The sequence below is a fragment of the Prunus persica genome, chromosome G1, assembly GCF_000346465.2.
Source record: "Prunus persica cultivar Lovell chromosome G1, Prunus_persica_NCBIv2, whole genome shotgun sequence".
NCBI classification, from domain to species: Eukaryota; Viridiplantae; Streptophyta; class Magnoliopsida; order Rosales; family Rosaceae; genus Prunus; species Prunus persica.
The window spans coordinates 8836980-8860302 of NC_034009.1; the positions used below are offsets into that span (position 1 = coordinate 8836980).

A 23323-nucleotide genomic window follows, 5' to 3' on the forward strand; every position below is an offset into this window, starting at 1 on the left:
CATTTGAATTAATATGCTTTCACATAGTTGCCAAAGTTCTTTTCGTTTGGTCTGCGGATGGATTATTTTATCGTAATAGCCACGTATTACGGTTCTAATACATTTCATTCATACTTTCGCGCCAAGCAACTCATAACTCATACTCTGTTTCTCTCCCAGTCTATTTCATTTCCCATAGAACGCCAAAACTCCCTTCTCCAAAGTTCCTTCTTCCTCTGGGCTACTCGACGCAAAGGAGGTTAGGCCTTCAACTCAAGATTGTATCTTTATGGTTCTCTTATCAAAATCAACTCTTGAAATAGCGATTACAAGCATTTTGCTTCATCTACTGTCATTATGAGTTATGCTTTCTATGTTTCTTTCTTCACAGTCAGATTCACTGTCATCGTTTTTGTACATAATCTTTGAGTTCTCTTCTCAGTGGGTGAATAAAGTTTGTGTTTTTAAGAATTCACTGTAAGATTCTTGGTTATATTGTTGATGGGTATCCATGATTGTAGGCCAAGATTTCTTTTCTTGGCTACTTTTAACTTCCAAAATGCAAAACCAAAAATATATGATCTAGTATAACAAAATGGTGCTTATAAAAATTTTGTGTTTGTTAGATATGGCCGGGGATACGAAGGGCAATGAGGAGGTGGTACTTGAAGATGATCAGCAAAGTGATTTAAGGACTCTTGCAGAGTTGCTTTGCTTTGAAGAAGTTCCACCTAAATGGACTCAAGATTTTGATTCCTTACACTCAATAGGTAAGTTCAGCCCGCTGTTTATGCCTAGTTTCAATGAGGTTGAAACTGAATGCATGGAAGTCTTTAAGAAAAAGAAAATGGAAACCAAGAAAATCTTAGGAAACTTTGATGGACAGATTAGCCTCTCGGTGGACATTCTGAGGTGTGAAAGTTACTTTGACCCTAGCTGCTGCGGTGATTATTTGTGCCTTTCAGCACATTTTATTGATGAGAATTGGGAACTGAAAAAGTGGGTACTTCAGTTTTCTTGTATTTCGGTTTCGGTTTCGGGTCCATCTTATGATTCCCTTCACAAATATGAAGATTGGGGCATTTTAAGGACGCTTGAAGATTGGGGCATTGAGAACAAGATCTCCGCACTCACTCTGAAGAATGATAATTGCAATAATGAATTGGTTGAGTTTGTGAAAAGGCGCATCCAAGAAAATAATGGTAAGCTGTTTCGTGTGTATTGTTGTGCGGAAATGATCAGTGTAATGGTGCAGGATGCATTTGACAAGATTGAAGATATCGTTCACAAGGTTCGTCAGGTGTATACTTTTAATATTGATTACCCCTTCTGGTTTCTCAAATTGGCAAACCTGCAAATAGCTGTGAAGTCATGGTCTACCAAAGATGTGATTGGTTCTAATGACGTACCTTCCCCAGAGGAATGGAAGAAAGTTGAAGGTGTTTGTAAAATTTTAGAGAACATAAATGAAGTATCAGATGCATTATTTTACACAACACCTCTAACTCCGAATGTTTATCTTTGTCACCTGCATTGGCTTCCTAAAATTCTGGCCAAAGTGTCCATTGACTCAGATTGTTTTAATAGAATAGTAGTTGAGGACATGTCGAAAAAGTTTGATAAGTATTGGGATGACATGTTCTTGCTGTTGGCAATATCTGCAGCACTGGATCCTCGATTGAAGATGAGATATATTGAATTTCTTTTTTCAAAAGTTAAGAATAGGAACGGAAACTCACAAGTTGCAGTTGTTTCGGGGGCCATTCACAAACTGTTTGATGAATATGTGGTCCGTTTTCGGTTGCAAGACTACCAGCAGTTCATCCATTTGAATGATCACTCTAAAGAAAAATCAGACTTGGATTGCTATTTGGAACAACCTGTCTTACGTAATAATAAGAATTTTAATGCATTGGCTTGGTGGAGAATCGCAGGCATTGAGTACCCTACCCTTTCCCGGATGGCACGTGATTTTTTAGCCATTCCAGTTTCTCTTGCAAGTAAAATTGACGCACACTATACTGTACCAAAGCCAGCTGATGATCATTTAGTTTGGTTGAAGCCAGACTTGATGAATGCCTTGATGTGTACTCGAAGCTGGGTATAGTAGGCAGGCACTGATACAATGTTAACAGGTAATTATCAATATTATTTCTTCCTTGTTCTTTTTGTTCTTAATTATCTTCAATATGTATCCTGCAAGATGATTTAATTCTCACAAGATTTTTTTCCCCCTTTTTTTGTCCGTGTGCTTGATGTCGAGAACAGGTACAGTTTTTGATTTTTGCTGCTCTTCCCTAGCTTATGGCTACATCACTTTTGGAAGGCTTGGGAATCTCAGTTTAGCTAAGCAATTGACATAAACATCAAACCAGTTACTTCTGAGCACCATTATAGAGATTGAACATTTTTGTGTTTTTGTATTGTAACTTTCTTTGGATCTGTTTCCCCTGGAATGGATGGTAAAAACTAGTTGTCTTGATGTCTAGAGATGGTTGAATAAATGATGCTGAAGTTTACCTTATTGCCCTTATGTGTGTGTTTTGAATTGCTCTGTTGAAAAGAGAGAGCATGGTGGAATGTTTTGCTAAATTATAATATCATGCTCTATTGGATCACAAATCCAAATTGGAAGCTACCAGCCCTAATATTAGAAGCAAAAAATTCATCTGACTTGATGCCTAATTGGGAGCTACCTTGCCTGACCCCGAATTTTTCGTATTTTAAAAAATAAATAAAAACAAAAATTCCATATTGGAAACAACATAAAGGTCTGTAATAAAATTTTTACTTCCAATTTATTTAGATTTAAGGTTGTGGCTTGGAATAGTCATAAAAAAATGAAACTCAACAGTTTGTTCATGAAGATTTCTGGCTCCTTTTTTCCACGTTAAAAAACACAAGATTTCTTACTCAAATACTTCTTTGTTTCATAAATGAAGAAAACTCACTTTGTGCAAACGTGTTATTGGCATATTTTAGTGTACTAACGTATTTTTCACGAATAATACACGTTATTTCAAAATTTTTGCAACAAGGGCGAACCAGTTTATAGTTCCCATGTGCTATATATTGCACAATGCACTCTTTGAAAAACTTACAAAACAACAACAATAGTTTATGTAATGTTGTCGAAACAAAATAATTTAGCCAACCCTAGATAAATTTCTAGTTCCGCCTTTGTATTATTAGAGTATTTTGTTCATTTTTCGAGTATTATTGAGAAAAAGACAACAAAAAATTAAAATTTATAAAATGGCCCAAATTTCAAGGTATGTTTTTAAGAAATTTGCCAAATAGCGCACCCGCCGTATTTTCAGGGTATGTTTTTTGTGAAATACCGAAAGAAAAATTGTGGCATGTGTTATAAATAACGGTTCTGATGCATTTTGTTCATACTTTCGCGCTAAGCAACTCATAACTCATACTCTGTTTCTCTCCCAGTCTATTGCATTTCCCACAGAACGCCAAAACTCCCTTGTCCTCAGCTCCTTCTTCCTCTGGGCTACTCGACGCTAAGGAGGTTAGGCCTTCAACTCAAGATTGTATCTTTATCGTTCTCTTAACAAAATCAACTCTTGAAATGGAGATTACAAGCATTTTGCTTCTTCTACTGTCATTATGTGTTATGCTTTCTATGTTTCTTTGTTCTGGGTCTGCCTTATTCTCTCACTCTCAGATCATTTTTGCGTTTTTTTTTTTAAATTTTTCTTTCATTCTTTGTATTATCTTTGAGTTCTCTGTCCAGTGGGTGAAAAAAGTTTGTGTTTTGTAGAATTTACTGTAAGATTTTTGGTTATAATCTTTGAGTTTTCTTCTCTGTGGGTTAATAAAGTTCGTGTTTTTAAGAATTCACTGTAAGATTCTTGCTTGTAATCTTTGAGTTTTCTTCTCAGTGGGCGAATAAAGTTTGTGTTTTTAAGAATTCACTGTTCGATTCTTGGTTATATTGTTCATGGGTATCCATGATTGTAGGGCAAGATTACAAGCATTTTGCTTCTTCTGATCTGCTGTCATTATTTGTTATGCTTTTTATGCTTCTTCGTTCTGGGTCTGCCTTATTCTCTCATTCTCGGGTCCAATGTGATCATTTTTGCCTATTTTGTTATTTCTCTTTCGTTCTTTATATTATCGTTGAGTTCTCTGCTCAGTGGGTGAATAAAGTTTGTGTTTTTAATAAGATTCTTGGTTATATTATTGATGGGTATCCATGATTGTACGCCAATATTTCTTTTCTTGGGTACTTTTAACTCCAAAATGCAAAACCAGAAATAGACTGCATACATGATTTAGTAGAACAAAATGAGGTTGCTGTGGTGCTTATTATAATTTTTTGTTTTTTTAGATATGTCTGGGGTTCCTGAATCTAATACAGTTACTGGGTCTGCAAAGAATGGAATATCTGATTCTACTGAAGAGAATTCTAGCAGTGGTCATAGCAAGGATGTGGGTTCCTTTTCATCAGTTTCAGATACGAAGGTCAAGAAGGTAGTTGAATATGACCAGCAGAAAGATTTAAGGACTCTTGCAGAGTTGATTTGCTCTGGAGCAGTTCAACCAGAACGGGCTGGAGATATTATACGGTCAAATAGTATGTTTAATCCGCTGTTTAAGCCTAGTTTCAATGAGGTTGAAACTAAATGCATGGAAGTCTATGAGGAAAAGAAAATGGAAACCAAGAAAATCCTAGGTAACTTTGATGGACAGATTAGCCTCTCGGTGGACATTCTGAGGTTCGAAAATCACATTGACCCTCGCTGCTGTGGTGATTATTTGTGCCTTTCCGCACATTTTGTTGATGAGAATTGGAAACTGAAAAAAAGGGTACTTTGCTTCAGTTCTCGTTCGGTTTCGGGTCCGTCTGATGATTCCCTTCACGGATATGAAGATTGGGGCATTGAGAACAAGATACGCGCAGTCACTGTGAATAATGGGAAGTGCTATAAGGAAATGGTTGAGCATGTTAAAAGGCACATCCAAGAAAAGAAGGAATTCCAACTTAATCCAGTGTTTCCTGTGTATTGTTGTGGGGAAATGTTCAGAGTAATGGTGCAGGATGCATTTGACAAGATTGAAGATATCGTTCACAAGGTTCAGCAGGTGCACTCTTTTAAAACTTCTGAGCCCCTGTGGTCTACAACATGGTTAAATCTGCAAGAAGCTGTGAAGTCATGGTCAACAGGAGAACTCTCTACCAAAGATGTGATTGGTTCTAATGACGTACCTTCCCCAGAGGAATGGAAGAAAGTCGAAGGTGTTTGTAAAATTATAGGGAGCATAGATGAAGTATCAGAAGCATTATTTTACACAACACCTCTAACTCCCAATGTTTATCTTTATCACCTCCATGAGCTTCACGGAATTCTTACCAAAATGTCCACTGACTCGGATAGTTTTAATAGAACAATAGTTAAGGACATGCTGAAAAAGTTGGATGAGTATTTGGATAATGACATGTTCTTGCTGTTGACAATGTCTGCAGCACTGGATCCTCAATTCAAGATGAGATATATTGAATTCTTTTGTTCAGAGGTTAAGCGTAAGGACGAAAAAACACAAGTTGCAAATGTTTTATGGGCGATGCAGAAACTGTTTGATGACTATGTGATCCGTTTTCCTACCCAAGGGGAGTCTTGTCGTTCTAGACGTTGGAAACGCAGTTTTAGAGTGGTGCAGGACTACCAGCAGTTCATCCATTCGAATGACCACCCTGCGAAAAAATCAGACTTGGATCGCTATTTGGAAGAACCTGTGTTACCTTGGAGTCCAGATTTTAATGCATTGTCTTGGTGGAGAACCGCAGGCACTGCGTACCCTACGCTTTCCCGGATGGCACGGGACCTTTTGGCCATGCCAATGTCTCTGTCAACTGGAAATGGTGTATACTATACTGTACCAAAGCCAGCTGATGATCATTTAGTTTGGTTGAATCCAGGCTTGATGAATGCCTTGATGTGTACTCGAAGCTGGGTATAGTAGGCAGGCACTGATACAATGTTAACAGGTAATTATCAATACTATTTCTTCTTTGTTCTTTTTGTTCTTAATTATCTTCAATATGTATCCTGCAAGATGATTTAATTCTCACAAGATTTTTTTCCCCTTTTTTTGTGGGTGTGCTTGATGTCGAGAACAGGTACAGTTTTTGCTTTTTGCTGCTCTTCCCTAGCTTATGGCTACCTCACTTTTGGAAGGCTTGGGAATCTCAGTTTAGCTAAGCAATTGACATAGACATTAAAGCAGTTACTTCTGAACTCCATTACAGAGATTGAACATTCCTTTTTTCTTTTGTTGTATTGTAAATTTGTTTCCCTTGGATGGTAAAAACTAGCTGTCCTGTCTTGTTGTCTTGAGATGGGTGAATATATGATGCTAAATTTTACACTATTGCTGCATTTGTATATTGCACTTTGGTTGAAATTCTGGTAACTTTACTAGTTCATAATATAGTAAAAGTGGAATTACAATATCCTGTGTGTTTTGAACTGATCTGTGGAGAGACAATGGACATGATGGAGTTTGCTGCTCAGCAATTATATTAGGAACAAAAATTCATCTGACTATCTATCCTAAGTATGTTACAAAAATAAATGAAATCGAAATCAGGGCTGTAATAAATAAAAAATGACTTGATCATATTTTTGAATCCTTAGCATCCCAATTTTTTTTTCCAACCCTTTCTTTTTGGAAGTTTTGTAAAGAACACTGTAATTATAAATAATAAAAAATTCAACAATTTGTTCATGAAGATTTCTTACTCCTTTTTTCAATAATTTGTTCAACAATTATTCAGACTTGCTATGAATATTGGAAGAGGTCTGTCAATTTGAATCCCCCTTCCTTATAAATGTTTTTAAAAAAAAAAATTAAAAAAAATTAAAATTAAAAAAACTAAATGATCATGATCTATAAAGACACATACTTCAACTGGTAAAAATTCAAAAATCCAAAAAATGCTATTGATTAATCAAAATGCTAAAATTCACAACTTAAATAAAATATAATTATAAACAAACACAACAAAAATATATTATTTACTTAAAAACAGAAGGACATGTCTTGTAAATAAGGGAGCCACGTGTACGGCTATTCCGTAATATTTTCCCGCTAAAATGAAGCATAAGCACCCATTTCTCTGTGTCAAATTCCACTTCCAAGTTCTAACAGAACCCTAAATCCCCTTTGTGCTCTCACTCTCTCTCTGAGCTCTTTCCTCTGGGCGACCATCCCAAACGAGGTTTGTCTGAATCTCAAGTTTGTGTCTTCCTTATACATTCTAAACAATGATCACGCGCTTTTTGCTTTCTTGTACTGTATTACGCTTTCTGGGTTTTCTTTTTGTCTTTACAATGCTTTGTTTTTATTCATTTGTTGGTTATAATAATTTTGAGTGTGTATAAATTTTTTTGTTTTTAAGAGTTTATTGCGAGATTTTTGCTTATATTGTTAATGGGTATCCATGATTTTACGCCATCATTGATTCTATTTTGTGCTTTAGCTCCGTAGTTATAAATAGATGCTGGCATGCATGAACGCAAATAAAAATGATGGGGTTAATGTAAAAGAAACGAAGTGAAAGACTAGATTTTTCACTTGTTTGGAGCTATGGTGCTAAAAAGTTTGTGTTCATTAGATGTGTCAGGGATTCATGAAGCTGATGAAGCTGTTGGTTCCAAAATGAAAGGAATGTGTGATCATGAAAATGACAGCTAGGGTAGCGAAAACGAAGATGTGAATGGCATGTCATTTGATTCTGATGCAAGGTTATGAGCAAAAAGCTCTGAGGACTTTTGCAAATTCTGTTTGCTCTGCTCATGTTCCACCTAAGTTGGTTGAAGGTAGTGATTTTTGAGAGTTGGCACATAAGTTTAACCCGCTGTTTAAGATTAGTGTCAAAGAGGTCGAAAGTGAATGCATCAAAGTCTATGAGGAAAGGAAAGAGACAGTTAAAGATAACTTAGGAAATTATGAAGGACAGATTAGCCTCTCAATGGAGATATTGAAGTACTATAATTTCTGTAAGTTTTTGTGCCTTTCGGCACATTTTATTGATGAAAATTGGAAACTGAGAAAGTGGGTACTTTACTTCCGCTGTGTTTTGGATTCATGCGATGAAGATGATTTACCTGATGATGTCTCTTGTCAAGATTGGGGCATTTTTAAGTCACTTGAAGATTGGGGTATTAAGGATAAGAATTCTTCATTTGTAATGACTAATGGTTATGGCTGTGTGGCTGAGTTTATGATAAATCATATCCAAGAAAACAAAGGAACTCTGTTTTAATGGTCAGCTGTTTCATGGGTTTCGCGTGTATTGTTGTGGGGAAATGGTCAGTGAAATGGTGCAGGATGCGTTTGTTAAGATTATAGATATCATCAACAAAGTTCATGGATTGTCTTCTTCTGTAAAATCATTACCCTTATGGAATCACACAATTTTCGATCTACAACAAGCTCTGAAGTTGCGGGCTATGGGAGAATTCTCTTCGAAAAAAATAATCGATTTTCATGATGTACCATCCCCTGAGGAATGGCAGAAAGTTGAAGGTGTTTGTAAAATTGTAGGGAGCATATATGAAGTATCAAATGCATTATTTGGGACGAAACATCTAACTCCTAATGTTTATCTTTATCACCTCCATGAGCTTCACGAAATTCTGACCAAAATGTCCACTGACTCAGATAGTTTTATTAGAACAATAGCCGAGGACATGTTGAACAAGTTTGTTAAGTATTGGGACAACATGTTCTTGCTGCTGGCAATGGCTGCAGTTCTGGATCCTCGATTTAAGATGAAATACATAGAATTTGTTTGTTCTAAAGTCAAGGGTAGGGACAGGAACTCACAAGTTGCAGCTGTTTTGGGTGCCATCCGCAAACATTTTGATGAATATATGATTCGTTTTCCTGAAAAAGAAAACTTCATGAGTGATTCATCTTCTTCCGATTCAAATTCAGGACACTCTCCTAGTCCAGCACATCTGAATCATATTTTTGGTGTGTTGAAAGACTACTACCGGTTCATCCAATCGAGTAATCAGCCTACGAAAAAATCAGACTTGGATTGCTATTTGGAGGAACCTATCTTACTTGGAGCCAGGATTTTAGTAAATTGACTTGGTGGAGAACTACAGGCGCTAAGTATCCTACCCTTTCGAAGATGGCACGTGATTTTTTGGCTGTTCCAGTTTCTCTTGCAACTTCATATGAGGCATCATTCTATACCGAACCAAGGCCAGTTAACGAACATATAATTCGGTTGAAGCCAGACTTGGGAATTGCCTCGATGTGTACGCGAAGCTGGTACATTAAAAGAATAGTAACGGGTTATGGACATAATTTTCCTCTGCTCTCCTGTTTCTTATCCATAACAATTTTCGATATGTAGATCCTGCAGAATGTTATACTATAAGATTGTTTTGATTTTTCTCTTTGTTGTGGTGCAGTAAGTGTCTAGAACAGGTGCTCTTTGGCCTGCTGCTGCTCTTGCCTAGCTTGTGATTAGCTCTATTCTGACAGACATGGGGATCAGATCAGCTTAGTATAGCAATTGGCATGGACATCAAGTTTATTACTATTGAATTCCATGATGGAGACTAAACTTTTAAACTCATTTTGTTTGAATGTATCTTTTTGATGGATCTGTTTCCCTTGGATTCTCCTGGAGAATGGAGATTGTTCCAGATATGAAGTTGGGTCTTGTGGTGGAAATTCTGGCCATTTTGACTGTTGGATGAATGAAGCATTGCACAAGACTACAAGTAGAGATGAAATCTTATAGCTTTTATTTTTATTTCATTTTTTATAAGAACCAACTTAACTTTATTAATAAATATAAACAACAGCTTAAACCTTGATAATTATAAATAAATAAATAAAATTAAACCTGATCATATCAATTAACAGCAGTTGCCCAAGTAACGCACACCTAAATTATTGTGGTGGACCATAAAAAATAAAATCATTAGTAAAAAATGAAGGAAAAAAAAAATGATTCCAAAGATTTGAAAATATATGTTTTTTTACCATAATAAAATTAGCTCAAAATTCGATATATATTTTTTTTGGTCAAACAAAATTTGATAGTTTGATGGGTGCGACTGCACACACTGGATAACGACCCCCCAAATCTCATAATCAAATCAGACACACCAAAAAAATCCAGACAGCAACGTCCCACCTGGGACCTGACAAGGCAACCGCCTTAGACGACGCCGTATTAGGAGCTCTCCGAAATCTAGAATGCTACTACTAGCAGTGAAGAGTGCAGTATCTGGAAGTTGATTTCCAGAATACAAGAAGATCATTTTTTTCATATTGAGAAGAATAAGAAGAAGAACCATTCTTAAAAGCTTTGCAAGTTTTGCATAGACAGCAGATTTCCTTTCAAATTTTGGATTTTTTTTGCGGGAGAGAATCAGATTTGAGGTGCTCAAGTTCTGGAGGAGCATATAAGGTATGTGCGTGTAAGCTTGTGTTCATTCAAAGCTTTATAGAGTTTTCAGTCATTCGTTGCTTTGATTGATACTTGATAGTGGCACTAAAACTAGACCCTCATTAGGAAGATTCAAATTTTGGTGACATTCTCTGTGTTTGTGTGTATAGCTGGAGTATAAGTTTTTATTTTATTTTATTCCTAAAGTTTTGATTTTTGAGAATTCAACTATTAGATTAGGCTTGCTTGAGTGTTTTGAATTATTATTTGTGTGTTTTGAATTATTATTTGTGTGTGTGTGTGTGTGTGTGTGGATTGGCTATTGAATAATCGAAAGTAGTATTCAATGTCATTTTGCAAGCAAATCAGAGCAAGAAGCTTACAGAAGATGACAGTTCACGAACTGGGTTACAGACAAAGAGGACTGTAGAAGGGTCATGTGGTTTTGTTTAAGCATCAGCTTCACCAGATAACCAAAATGAAGAAGTGGTCCGGAGGCCTGTTTATCATTGCTCTTGCTATGATATTGGTTTTTCGTTACTGCAGCATTGTCAAAATTGAGCCACCAAAGCAGTCGCGGAAGCAGTCGGCTTCAGATTTCTTCGGAAACCATCCAACCAATGATTCTTTTATTACGTCGTCAGAGATAAAAGTGAAAAAAGAAGCAGAATCATATAAGAAACCCCATTTTATAGAAGTTGATGGGCCCAGTGAGCTGTTTGCTTCACATGACATCTTCAAAGAAGGGTCAAGGGCCTTGCTTGTATGGCCTCACATGCGTCCCCTACTGTCAAGGTCTGATTCTTTGCCTGAAACTGCTCAAGGGGTTAAAGAGGCCTCCCTAGCGTGGAAAGACTTGTTGTCTGCAATTGAGAAGGACAAGGCTTCCAAATTAAGCAAAAGTAACAGCCAAGAAGATAAAAATTGCCCTTTCTCTGTAAGTACACTTGATAAGATAGTGTCAAGAGACGGGGTTATTCTTGAAATCCCTTGTGGCCTTGTTGACGATTCTTCCATTTCTTTGGTTGGCATTCCTGATGGGCACTCTAGAAGCTTTCAAATTCAACTTCTAGGCTCCCAACTTGCAGGAGAGCCTGAGCCTCCTATTATCTTGCATTACAATGTCAGTCTCCCCGGTGATAACATGACAGAGGAGCCATTTGTAGTTCAAAATACTTGGACTCATGAACTTGGGTGGGGCAAAGAGGAAAGATGTCCTTCTCACAGGTCTGCTAACAACCTGAAAGGTAAATTTTTTGTTTAGACTTTAGACTGTATGAGAATTGCAAGTCCAACTCTTTTGCAAGAACATTCTCGTTTTTTTTTATCCTATGGTAGCTCAAACTTGAAGAGCACATTATATGAAAAAATGTAATTAAACTCATGATAACTTTAGAACACTCGTTTGTCCTCTGTATTAATCGAAAATGTTATAATGTATAACACTGTTTTCATACTAATCAAATAAAGATTATTTATTATACCCTGCTTTTTTTCTTTAACTTAAGAATAAGGTTCCTCTTAAAAAACAACAAGGGTGTTACAAGTAGAAATCTAACACATTTTAGCAAATTTGACAGTTGATGGACTTGTTCTTTGCAATGAACAAGCTGTCAGAAGCTCCTTGGAAGAAAATCTAAATATGAGTCAGCCTAGTAGTGACATGTTGACCAATGTTTCCAGGGGAGGTGCCTATGGAAGTGCTAATTTCCCATTTGTTGAAGGGAATCCCTTTACTGCTACATTGTGGGTTGGTTTAGAGGGATTTCACATGACTGTGAATGGAAGGCATGAAACATCTTTTGCATATAGGGAGGTAAGGTATGATTTTATTGGTAATAACAGATTATTGCCGAAAACTTGTTTTCTGCAAGACAATTCCATTTTGGAAAAAGTGAATAATTCCACCCTACATTGCTTTTTTGCATATGTAGAAACTTGAGCCATGGTCAGTTACCAAAGTCAAAGTGGCTGGTGGTTTGGACCTCTTATCTGCCTTAGCTAAAGGCTTGCCTGTTTCTGAGGATCATGATTTAGTTGTTGATGTTGAGCACCTCAAAGCTCCTGCGACTTTGAAGAAAAGGCTATTGATGTTGGTTGGAGTGTTCTCTACTGGAAATAATTTTGAGCGTAGAATGGCATTGAGGAGGGCTTGGATGCAATATGAGGCTGTACGTTCTGGGGATGTGGCTGTCCGGTTTTTCATTGGCCTTGTAAGTGAAACATTGCAGACTCTGAGTCATTTGCTTATGCATACCAAGATGGTCTCATATTCTTCAATATCCTCGGGTTTTTCCCAATAAGAAGTCTAAAGGCTGTGGTTTTGTCTGTTAGCTGAAGTATTTTCATCAATTTGCCACTTATTGATGCCAAGATAAGGTTTCCTTTAGTTGTGTGCATAGTGTTTTAGAAATTATTATGGCTTGAAAAGGCCATCTGTGATGCCAGTACTATGCAGACTGGAACACTTGATCATCTAAAGAGTTCTTCAGCAAGAATTGCTGTGTTGGTGGTGCCTCAATTGGGAGATTTAGTTTTGTTCTTATCCCAGATCTAGGTCGTCAAAATCTTCTTCTACTTTTTTTGGTTCTGGTACTCTCACATTATTTTTTTTTTCAGCAAGAATTGCTGTGTTGGTGGTGCCTCAATTGGGAGATTTAGTTTTGTCCTTATCCCAGATCTAGGTCGTCAAAATCCTCTTCTACTTTTTTTGGTTCTGGTACTCTCACATTATAAACTTGCAGAATTGAAACAATCTCATTATGTAACATACTCCTGGGACTCCAATATATGCATTCTAATTACAATTCATCAACATATTGCTTGCTCAGAAAAAATTGGTTGGTATCAAAGTTTACAACTTGTTCATACCTGCAGCACAAGAACAGTCAAGTGAATATTGAGCTGTGGCGAGAAGCTGAAGCATATGGAGATATCCAACTGATGCCATTTGTTGATTACTACAGCCTGATTAGTTTGAAAACAATTGCAATTTGTATTTTTGGAGTACGTCAATACAAAATATTATGTTCCAGCAAACTGAATTATCAATATATACATTGTTAGAAAAGTTATCAATCATCTTTATCTTAAATCTGCAGACCAAGATCCTCCCTGCTAAATATATCATGAAAACAGATGATGATGCTTTTGTTAGAATTGATGAGGTGATCTCTAGCCTCAAGGGAAAGGCAACAAATGGTCTCTTGTATGGTCTTATAGCCTTTGAATCAGCGCCCGATAGGGAGAAAGGCAGCAAGTGGTATATTGATAACAAGGTACTCACATCAAATTTCTTTCTATATATGGTTAATGTTTGCTTTATTTCACTTTGACTTGATTTTGATGAGTGTTATTTTGCCCAGGAATGGCCTCATGCTTTGTACCCACCATGGGCCCATGGTCCAGGTTACATTATCTCTCGGGACATTGCCAAATTCATTGTCCGCGGCCACCAGGAAAGCGACCTCAAGGTAAAATTACTTATGCAAAATGCAACCTCTAAGGCTCATTCTTCTAAGGATCTGCATGAAGTTTGTAGAACATGTCACTTTATCTTGAAAAGAAAATGACATAGAATTTCTCTTTCTTTTAAGACTGGTCACTGACATACAAAGTGGGGCATGTAAAGACAGGTGAGCAGGGCCAGCAGGCGGTGTGTTGATTTTCTCATTCCTTGGCTAACCTGTTAGCATTATGACTTTTCAGCTTTTTAAACTAGAGGATGTTGCAATGGGCATATGGATCGAACAATTCAAGAACAGCGGCCATGAAGTGAATTATGTCACGGATGATAGGTTTTACAGTGCCGGATGCGAATCAAATTACATTCTCGCTCATTACCAAAGTCCAAGGTTGGTGTTGTGCCTTTGGGAGAAGCTGCAGAAAAAGCACGAACCCGTCTGCTGTGAGTAAATGCCAACCATGCAATGAAAGTCTTTTTGTGAGATCAACTCTTCTATGTAACAACCAAAGCTGAAAGCTTTAGGATATGAGAATTTAACTGCATGTCAAGCAGATTCAAATACCAAAACTCAAAATTTTACTCTTTTGTGGGGTTTTCTTGGCAACATCAGATAAAATTGTAACTGTACAGGTATATTCTTCAGCCTGAAGATGTGAAAATTTTGGACTGAACCGTGTTTTCTTGGATCAAACTGTAAGGTTCAGGTGGTTTTCCACACCTAATGTGTTCCTTTGTGGCAAATCAAACGGTGGGACAATTTGCCGAATAATAAAGAGCATGTGGACATTTGAACGAATAATTTAGTTGAAGAAGCAAAATGCAAATCGTGTTTACGTTTGGGGACCATTTGAGTTAAAAATCGGGATTTTTGTAAAAATGTCACGGGAATTTATATCTCAGTTTCAATTTGTCACCTTAAAAGAAAATTGTAAGAGGGAAGGGGTTGGTCGAAGCCGTCGGTGCTGCACATGGGATGGGGGAATGTGTGATATTTTTAAAATACAATTTTTTATATAATAATTTTTCCATTTTTAAAATACTCTTAAAAATAAAAAGACTGAAATACCTTTTAAAATGGATGGAAAATAAGATGGTGTTAAAATCATATGACAAATCATGCATTTTTAAAAATTAAGGTGACATTTCTCTTTTTAAAAAAAAAATTAAGATAACAAATTGAAACTGAAGTATAAATTAAGGTAACATTTCTACAAAAATCTCTTCAAAATCCTTTTTTCTATCAATTTAGTTAGATGAGGTTGACCTCGTATCATAATGGAAACAGAAGGATGGTAAGTTGACTTGTGGCTGTAAGGCCACCCCTCCCAACTTCCAATTCTGGGCCATGAATTGTGGATCAAATAATGAGGAGGGCACACTACCATTGTGTTTCACACAAGCCACGTGTATTAACTCTTTTCATTTTTTTTCTATTTTTGGTACTAAATTATGGTATATATTATTGTCGACAGACAAGAGTCACATTAATTTTCTAATTTTAAGCTGATGTGACATTTTTCCAGCTGGTTGATGAGCATTGGCCAGTGCGGATTGGGCAAACCGCAAGATTGGCCAATCAGTTGTTGGTTTGATGAGTATGGGTACGTTTCTTCAATCTCAATGCCAAACTCTTGGATGGTAAGAACTTTGCAATATAAGTGATTTTCGTTGGGACACGTGTATCGCAGAAACTTGTACACATCATTCTCCTTTGGTGACACTCTTCGTAACAATTGTTTCTACACCTCAGCTAAAAAACAGTCGGAACTTTGCTTGAATAAAATAGTTATTTATGACGCACTAACTTACACGTATGAAAAGTATTCATGGCTTCTTTTCTGCCACGTGTAAGACCCAACCCAAAAATATCTTAAAATTTGAAATGGCTGGTAGGTTTTCAACCAATTTATGAATGCTTAATATCTAGAAACCTCACCTACTACCGCTTTAATTTATGTTATGTAATAACTTATTTAATTGTAGTAAAACCCACGGGTTGTTATTATTTAGAACTTTCTTATACCAATAATATTAGAAAAATGGATTCCAACATAAAACTTCGAGTACCGAAATAACTGCTCTTAACCATTTAAGTTACAAGTTGTATGTAATTTTTTTTTTAAAGTTGAATGCACAAAAAACCTCCACCTTATGATGATAGGGATAACAACGAAGATAAATGCGAGGGTTTTTTTTTTATAGATAGACATTAAAGAAAGGAAATATTTTTTCTCATAATTTTAATTCAAAATGTGTATCATCACGAACACATGTCAAGTGTTGATAATAATAGTAATAGTCCACCTTAAGTTAAAGTGGTAAATAAAGATACTCTCTTAAAGAAAAGGTGGAGGAAATGAAATGAAGATGCTTGTTAGTTAAGTTACTTGGATTAGTCTTGGCCTCAAATGGAATCAAAGCGTGCTAATTGCTGACTCTGGCCACAAACTTTAAATCCAACAAGGCAACGACTAACAAAAACCGAACCTTCGTACGCAACCTTTGTATATGATTAATATAAAGTGCCAGCACTAATGAAGGTGCATAATCAGTCAGCTTCCTTAATTAAAAAAAAATTCTAATTTTTACTTTACCTAATTCTTGAGATAAATAAAATATAACGTGTAACATAAATACTGCATTTTTATTATGGGGACATCGCCACGCATGTCGAATTCCTTATAAAATCATGTGTGAAATGAGGGAGAAATTCCGGATATATTTTCTTCATCATTCATTCATGATGGCCCTTTCCCTAATTTAATAATCTACTTTGTTACACAATTCAATGCTTTGTTATGTGCATTCTACATCAAGGCCCCATGTGATTTGAAGTTTGAAGGATCTTGCTTACTTTCATGGCTTTATATTTTTAAGGAGAAAAAAAAGGTTTTTATAAACTTTGAGTGGTAAATAAAAATGTTTACTTGTTATGAATGAGGAAAGTCATGAGTCGGAAAATTTAAATTCGTGAACTAAAAGAATTGAATTAACTACCCTCTTAGTTGATTTCATTCATGATTTTGAAGGTATTTGATTACGGATTTTAATTTGTAACCTACAAAAGTTTTGATTCATTATGAATTTTATATGTTAATAAACATATGAACATAACAAAACAGTGTCATCCTCGTGACATACAAGTTCTTTTCCTTTGCAAACTCCTTGCAAATCCGTGCTACTAAATAATTATGAAAAATAATATTTTCGGAAAAGTAAAATATTAAATACTGTTGCCTAGTAATAATAGAGGCGTGAAGTTAGGTGAAGCGCCAATCAATACGTCGGTGCTGTTTAGTTGTCACTCCGTAAAAGGAAAGCTAAACCCGAAATGGAATCGGCAGCCGCAAAGCATATACCCACGCAAAAGGGTAAAACGGTCAAAACTAATACAGCCCCTTCAGGTTACCTCCAGCAATTACCCGCCATGAGATTCACGTGTGGCGCACACTTCCCTTAAAACCACCCGAATGTGTCAGCCACAGGCACGTGGCGGTCATCAAGAGCCGGTCTACAGGTTCAGCCGGTCGTTTACTTCTCCGAACCGGAAATGGATTCTATTCTACATATATAACCCAACTCTTTTCGCATTAAAACACACAGAGAAATTCAAGAGAGGCAGAGCGATCGAAAATTAGAAACTAAAACCGAAGCATTTAACGAATAAAAACCCTAATTTGCATCTCTGTTCACCTTCACTGAGAATAAAAACCCTAAATTGCTCTTTTTTTCACGGTACGACGGCGTTTGAGGATGATTGTGAGTGAGAAAATGGTTGCTGAAGCGGAGGTTATATGCCAGAAGACCATGGCCATGCCTGTGCTGGACATGAAGTACCGTGTCTGCGTTTCCAAGGAGCACAACCGTCAGATCGACGTGGCCTCCCCGCCTTCTTCTGCTCCGAGCTTCGGCGAGGTTTGCGTCTCCGAAACGATTTCCACTGAGATATCTCGCTTCAAATCGGTATGTTCTTTAGCTTTGTTACGAGTTTGTATGAAGAATTAGTGAATTACTTGCTGTTTTCTTTTATTGGCTTTTTTGAATTGGGATTTATTCTATGGCTTTGTTTTCTTGGATGTCTATTCTCAAGATTAGCTATGGGTTTTTAGAATTGTATGAGGAAAATCAACATTGGTTCTTGAATTTCTGTGGGTTCAGTTAGAGTCTACTGAATAGCTAGTCCGTAGGGTTTCCTTATCTCTTTTTGGATGCTATAATGTTTGTCATTAGTCTGCAAAGTTTATTTATTTATTTATTTTTCTGATGAGCTCAGTAATTTTTTCGTGGTTTTTCTTTACAGTAAATCCCAAGTAAGCTTTTGATTTGTAAGATTTGTTTTTTGATCAATTGATTTGAGAATTATTTACTCTGTAAAATTTCTACTGTTCGCATATTTTCTAGTCTCTATGAGCCCTCTGGATTAGATATTGTGCAGATTTATTGATTAGGGCTTTAAAATTGATTGTATTATATGCTTTTCTCTATGCTGGAAATTCTGTTTAATGGGTTTGTCAGAAGTTTCTGGACCTGATTGGTTGATTTTGGTTTTTCTTTCTATAAGAATTTGGTTTTATGCTTTTTGGTTGGGAAAATCTGACTGATGCAATCAACAGCTGTTTAAATATGGAATGCAAGATGAAAGTAAATAGAGAAATTACTCTGTAGTAATTCTAAAAGAAACTTTATGAGTGAAATCATGTATGCTCCACAACGTCAGTTGTTTAGTTTTGGGGATTTGTTTTTTTATCCTTTTTATGCTTGTTGAATTTCATATTTCTTTGTCTGCATATTACAAATGCATTTCAATTCAGGATTATTGGTTTTGAGATGCATGGAGCATGTTTAGTCACCTACTTATTTGATCTTTTATCAGGTTGTGAGTTGCACAGAGACCATTAATAAAGCCGTAATGGAGTCTTCTGCCATCAAGTTTGTCCCGGACATTCATTCAGGAAGCCACACTGACATCGGAGGAAGGGATTCGATGGATGATGAACACATTCGGATAGATGATCTATCTGCCCATGTGGGGCCTCTCTTCAAGTCTCCCTTGCCAAGTGCATTTTATGCAGTTTTTGATGGTCACGGTGGGCCTGAGGCAGCTTCTTATGTCAAAAGGAATGCCATGAGACTCTTCTTTGAAGATGCTGATTTGCCGCAGAGAATGGATATGGATGCTGTTTTCTTCAGAGAGTTGGAGAATTCCCACAGGAAAGCATTTCTACTGGCAGACGATGCCTTGGCTCATGAACACAGCGTGAGCAGTTTGTGTGGAACAACAGCACTAACTGCTTTAATTCTTGGAAGGCATTTGCTGGTTGCAAATGCTGGTGACTGTCGAGCAGTTCTTTGCAGGAAAGGAGTAGCAGTTGACATGTCTCAAGACCACAAGCCAACTTACTTGCCGGAACGCAGGCGTGTTGAGCAGTTGGGTGGTCACATTGATGACGGGTATCTTAATGGTCTCTCAGTCACCCGAGCCCTTGGAGATTGGGACTTGAAATTGCCACTCGGTTCATCATCACCTCTCATTGCTGAGCCAGATGTTCAACAGGTTATGTTAACAGAAGATGATGAGTTTTTGATCATTGGTTGTGATGGGATCTGGGATGTTATGTCAAGCCAATATGCTGTGAGTCTTGTTCGGCGTGGTCTGCGGAGGCATGATGACCCACAACAGTGTGCCAGAGAACTTGTCAAGGAAGCCTTGCGCTTGAATACAACTGACAATCTCACCGTTATTGTTGTGCGCCTCTCTTCTCCTAGTCGTGTTGTTGAGTGCTCACCCCAGCGCCCAAGGTTGAGGATCTGCAGTCTATCTGAGGAAGCACGCAGCCGGTTGAGAAGCTTGTTAGGAGGCAATTGAATGTAAATACAAGTTGATTACTATTTAGTGGTTCCTAATGGAAAATCATTTTTATCTCATTGTGGCTGTTCCAGATTAGTTTAGAACAAAGCAGCTAGCAGTTTTGTAGGACAGAAGTAGGACATGGAATGTAATGTTGAGTTTGTGATTGTAGCGGTAAAACGTAATTGCATTTTTTTGCAAATGTATGTTTTCAAATGGATTGGGTTCACCAGAATGGCCCTCCATATTCGGTTCTTATTTACATTATATTATCCATATTTTAGGTCCATTTGTCTCAGTGAGCCTGTGCCAACCGCATGGCTGAAATGTTGATATTAGGAAATTCTTTTTTTTCCTTCTGCTGGTGTGAAGTTGATGGAATTTGTTTCAAGGGAATTTTCTCTTCATCCAAACAAGCTTTCTAATTGTCGTCCTTTGGAGGAGATTGAACGATTCATGGGTCGCTGTCTTCTGATGGATTGGCTTCGCTATTGTTTTGATTCGCAGCAACAAATAACCTCATCAGCTTAGTGCAATTGCACACACCTCCTCCAAACATTCCAAATGGTGATATGCTAAGACTCTGTGAGGCTACCATTTTCTCCATATATATGTCAATGTAAAAAATAAAAAATAAAAAAATAAATAGCCACCCAGCAGATGATTACGTTCTTCCCACCCAACTATTGTGACCCCAAAAAAAAAAAAAAAAATTTAATAATTGCCTTGCCAACCTATTGTTGTAGTCAAATATGTGAGCGTAGAATCGATCGCGATCCAACGGCTATCATCCCTTCTCGTTTCTGAAACACAAATGCATTGTTTACGTGGCGAATATCGGATGGAGTAACAGGGACTTATTTCTGGACCCTAACACACAAGATTACGAAAAAAGGAATATAATGTTAAAATAACACAAAATTTATGAAGGCAAAGCACCCATCCAATAGTCTGCGGTCCTATTTGAAGGCCTTTACCAAAAGCCGAAGCGCAAAACGAAACCAGACCAAAATCAAACCAAAGAGGTTTAACGATCTCGAGTGTGAGAGAATGGCTATGGCAAGCTTGGCGAGGCGGAAGACCTACCTTCTCTCTAGAAACTTGTCCAACACGTCATCGGAGGCCGTCAGGTACTCCTCGCTCACCTCCTTCTCCAGGGGATACGCTTCCTCGGGATCTGACGACAACGACGTCGTCGTGGTTGGCGGTGGCCCCGGTGGTTACGTGGCGGCCATCAAGGCCTCTCAGCTCGGCCTTAAGACCACCTGCATCGAGAAGCGCGGGGCTCTCGGCGGCACGTGCCTCAACGTTGGCTGCATACCCTCCAAGGTCTCTCTCTTTTACACTCTTTACTTCACTTGGACAGTCTCGTACTAGCCTGCTAGGGTTCTTAATCTGTCCCTAAATTTCGTGGATTGTTTGGTTGATTTACCACCTGTCAGATCTAATTTTTTGGTTCGCTGGTGTTATTTAATTGAATTTCCGTTGATTGATTTTGTTTTTGTGTTTGATAATATTCATTTGGATTGAATTTAGTTAATACTAAATTTTTTAATATAATCGCATTTTTTTAAGCCAAATTGTGGAAATTTGTTTCACTCTGTGCTAAAAGGGCTTCCTCAAAAGTATATAAAAGAACAATCTTCAGTGGATAAGCATTTTCATTTGAAAATTCTATAATTTACCACAGTTTAGTAATTACTGGTTGTGTGAATTACATATTCAGATATTCTCTTTTTGGTTGTTCTTGGTATGATTAGATGTGTTTCTTTTCCCTTGGAAATGGAATTAAATATATTGGTATTAGTTGCATGTGAAATTTATCTCTAATGTCATCTGCTTTTTGTGTCCAGGCGCTTCTTCATTCCTCTCACATGTACCATGAAGCTAAGCATGCATTTCACAACCATGGTGTTAAGTTCTCCTCTGTTGAGGTAGATTTACCTGCCATGATGTCCCAAAAAGATAAAGCTGTTTCTAATCTTACTCGAGGAATTGAAGGGCTCTTCAAGAAGAATAAGGTCACTTATGTTAAAGGCTATGGAAAGTTCATCTCCCCTTCCGAAATCTCAGTGGACACCATTGATGGTGAGAATACAGTTGTGAAAGGCAAAAATATCATAATTGCCACTGGTTCTGATGTCAAATCTCTACCTGGGATTGCCATTGATGAGAAGAAAATAGTATCATCAACAGGAGCTCTGGCTTTGACAGAAATCCCAAAGAAACTTGTGGTGGTTGGAGCAGGATATATTGGCCTAGAAATGGGCTCAGTGTGGCGTAGACTTGGTTCCGAGGTAACTGTTGTTGAGTTTGGACCTGATATCGTCCCAACAATGGACTCGGAAATCCGCAAGCAATTTCAGCGTTCCCTTGAGAAACAAGGGATGAAATTTGTGCTCAAAACAAAGGTGGTATCAGTTGATACTTCTGGAGATGGTGTGAAGTTGACCCTTGAACCAGCAGCTGGTGGCGACCAGACCACCTTTGAAGCTGATGTTGTTCTTGTATCTGCTGGTAGGGTTCCATTCACATCCGGGCTTGACTTGGATAAGATAGGAGTTGAAACTGATAAGGGAGGGCGAATTTTAGTCAATGAGAGATTTTCTACAAATGTCCCAGGTGTTTATGCAATCGGGGACGTTATTCCTGGACCTATGTTAGCCCACAAGGCAGAAGAGGATGGGGTTGCATGCGTGGAGTACCTTGCTGGTAAGGTTGGGCATGTGGACTATGACTTGGTCCCTGGGGTTGTCTATACGCACCCTGAAGTTGCATCTGTTGGAAAGACCGAGGAACAAGTGAAGTCCCTTGGTGTTGAATACCGAGTTGGAAAGTTCCCTTTCATGGCAAATAGCAGAGCCAAGGCAATAGATGATGCTGAAGGACTCGTCAAGATTTTGGCTGATAAGGAAACAGATAAGATATTGGGAGTTCATATCATGGCTCCCAATGCTGGAGAGCTCATTCACGAGGCAGCCATAGCCTTGCAGTATGATGCATCAAGCGAGGACATTGCACGAGTTTGCCATGCACATCCAACTATGAGTGAGGCCTTGAAGGAAGCTGCCATGGCTACTTATGACAAGCCCATTCACATCTAGAAAGATCATTACTTGATTAATCTTGTTTTCATTTTTGTTTAAGAAATTTGGATTGACTTGGTAAGAACTTTCCATTTACTTGTTTAACCTTCATTGAAGGTAGCAGATAAAAGTGCTTGAATACAAGATTGCTGTTTTTTTTTCTGTCCCTTTGGCAACAATAAGGGACCCAACTCTGTATGCTTTCTCATCTCACTGTGAATAACAACATAAGCAGGGTATGTTGAGCTAATGCTAATGAATCATTACCATGTGTGGTTTACTGTTTCAGCAACTACATGTTCATGTATGCTATTATTGGGGGGCTAGTAGGGCATCGGATCTCTTGCTTTTATCATGTCTTAAAGTCAAACTAATTTAATCGGATTCGTAATCAACTCTTCAGGCAGATTTACAGAAGATTAGAACTCTAAAATGATTATGGATTGACGGGCATTCGATACCATGATATAAACAATTTCCTAATACTCATCAAGAATTTGCTCATTTCA

General features: G+C 37.5%; 5 protein-coding genes and 1 pseudogene across 7 annotated transcripts; all 6 read left to right on the forward strand.

The window, feature by feature from the left end:
* Positions 608–2086, forward strand: LOC18792650 (zinc finger BED domain-containing protein RICESLEEPER 2). Its single transcript, XM_007223942.2, has one exon. It carries the CDS (start codon positions 608–610, stop codon positions 2084–2086), a length of 1479 nt encoding a protein of 492 aa, XP_007224004.2.
* LOC18790413 (zinc finger BED domain-containing protein RICESLEEPER 2) lies at positions 3402–5955 on the forward strand. The gene is made up of 2 exons (XM_020554179.1): positions 3402–3502; positions 4325–5955. The coding sequence occupies exon 2, from the start codon at positions 4327–4329 to the stop codon at positions 5953–5955; it is 1629 nt and encodes a 542-aa protein (XP_020409768.1). The 5' UTR covers positions 3402–3502; positions 4325–4326.
* Positions 7133–9724, forward strand: LOC109946435 (annotated as a pseudogene).
* Positions 9857–14676, forward strand: LOC18790390 (hydroxyproline O-galactosyltransferase GALT3). 3 transcript variants are annotated; one of them, XM_020555815.1, is made up of 8 exons: positions 9857–10435; positions 10755–11661; positions 11995–12230; positions 12349–12627; positions 13292–13420; positions 13516–13692; positions 13780–13887; positions 14123–14676. In XM_020555815.1, the coding sequence occupies exons 2-8, from the start codon at positions 10893–10895 to the stop codon at positions 14327–14329; spliced, it is 1905 nt and encodes a 634-aa protein (XP_020411404.1). In that variant the 5' UTR covers positions 9857–10435; positions 10755–10892; the 3' UTR covers positions 14330–14676. The 3 variants fall into 3 exon arrangements, with proteins under 3 accessions (XP_020411404.1, XP_020411405.1, XP_007224303.1); XM_020555816.1 differs by having other exon boundaries at positions 10776–11661; XM_007224241.2 differs by having other exon boundaries at positions 10784–11661.
* LOC18790712 (probable protein phosphatase 2C 13) lies at positions 17450–20017 on the forward strand. The gene is made up of 2 exons (XM_007222733.2): positions 17450–17843; positions 18754–20017. The coding sequence occupies exons 1-2, from the start codon at positions 17634–17636 to the stop codon at positions 19744–19746; spliced, it is 1203 nt and encodes a 400-aa protein (XP_007222795.1). The 5' UTR covers positions 17450–17633; the 3' UTR covers positions 19747–20017.
* Positions 20647–23080, forward strand: LOC18789271 (dihydrolipoyl dehydrogenase, mitochondrial). The gene is made up of 2 exons (XM_007223199.2): positions 20647–21057; positions 21582–23080. Exons 1-2 carry the CDS (start codon positions 20653–20655, stop codon positions 22830–22832), a joined length of 1656 nt encoding a protein of 551 aa, XP_007223261.2. The 5' UTR covers positions 20647–20652; the 3' UTR covers positions 22833–23080.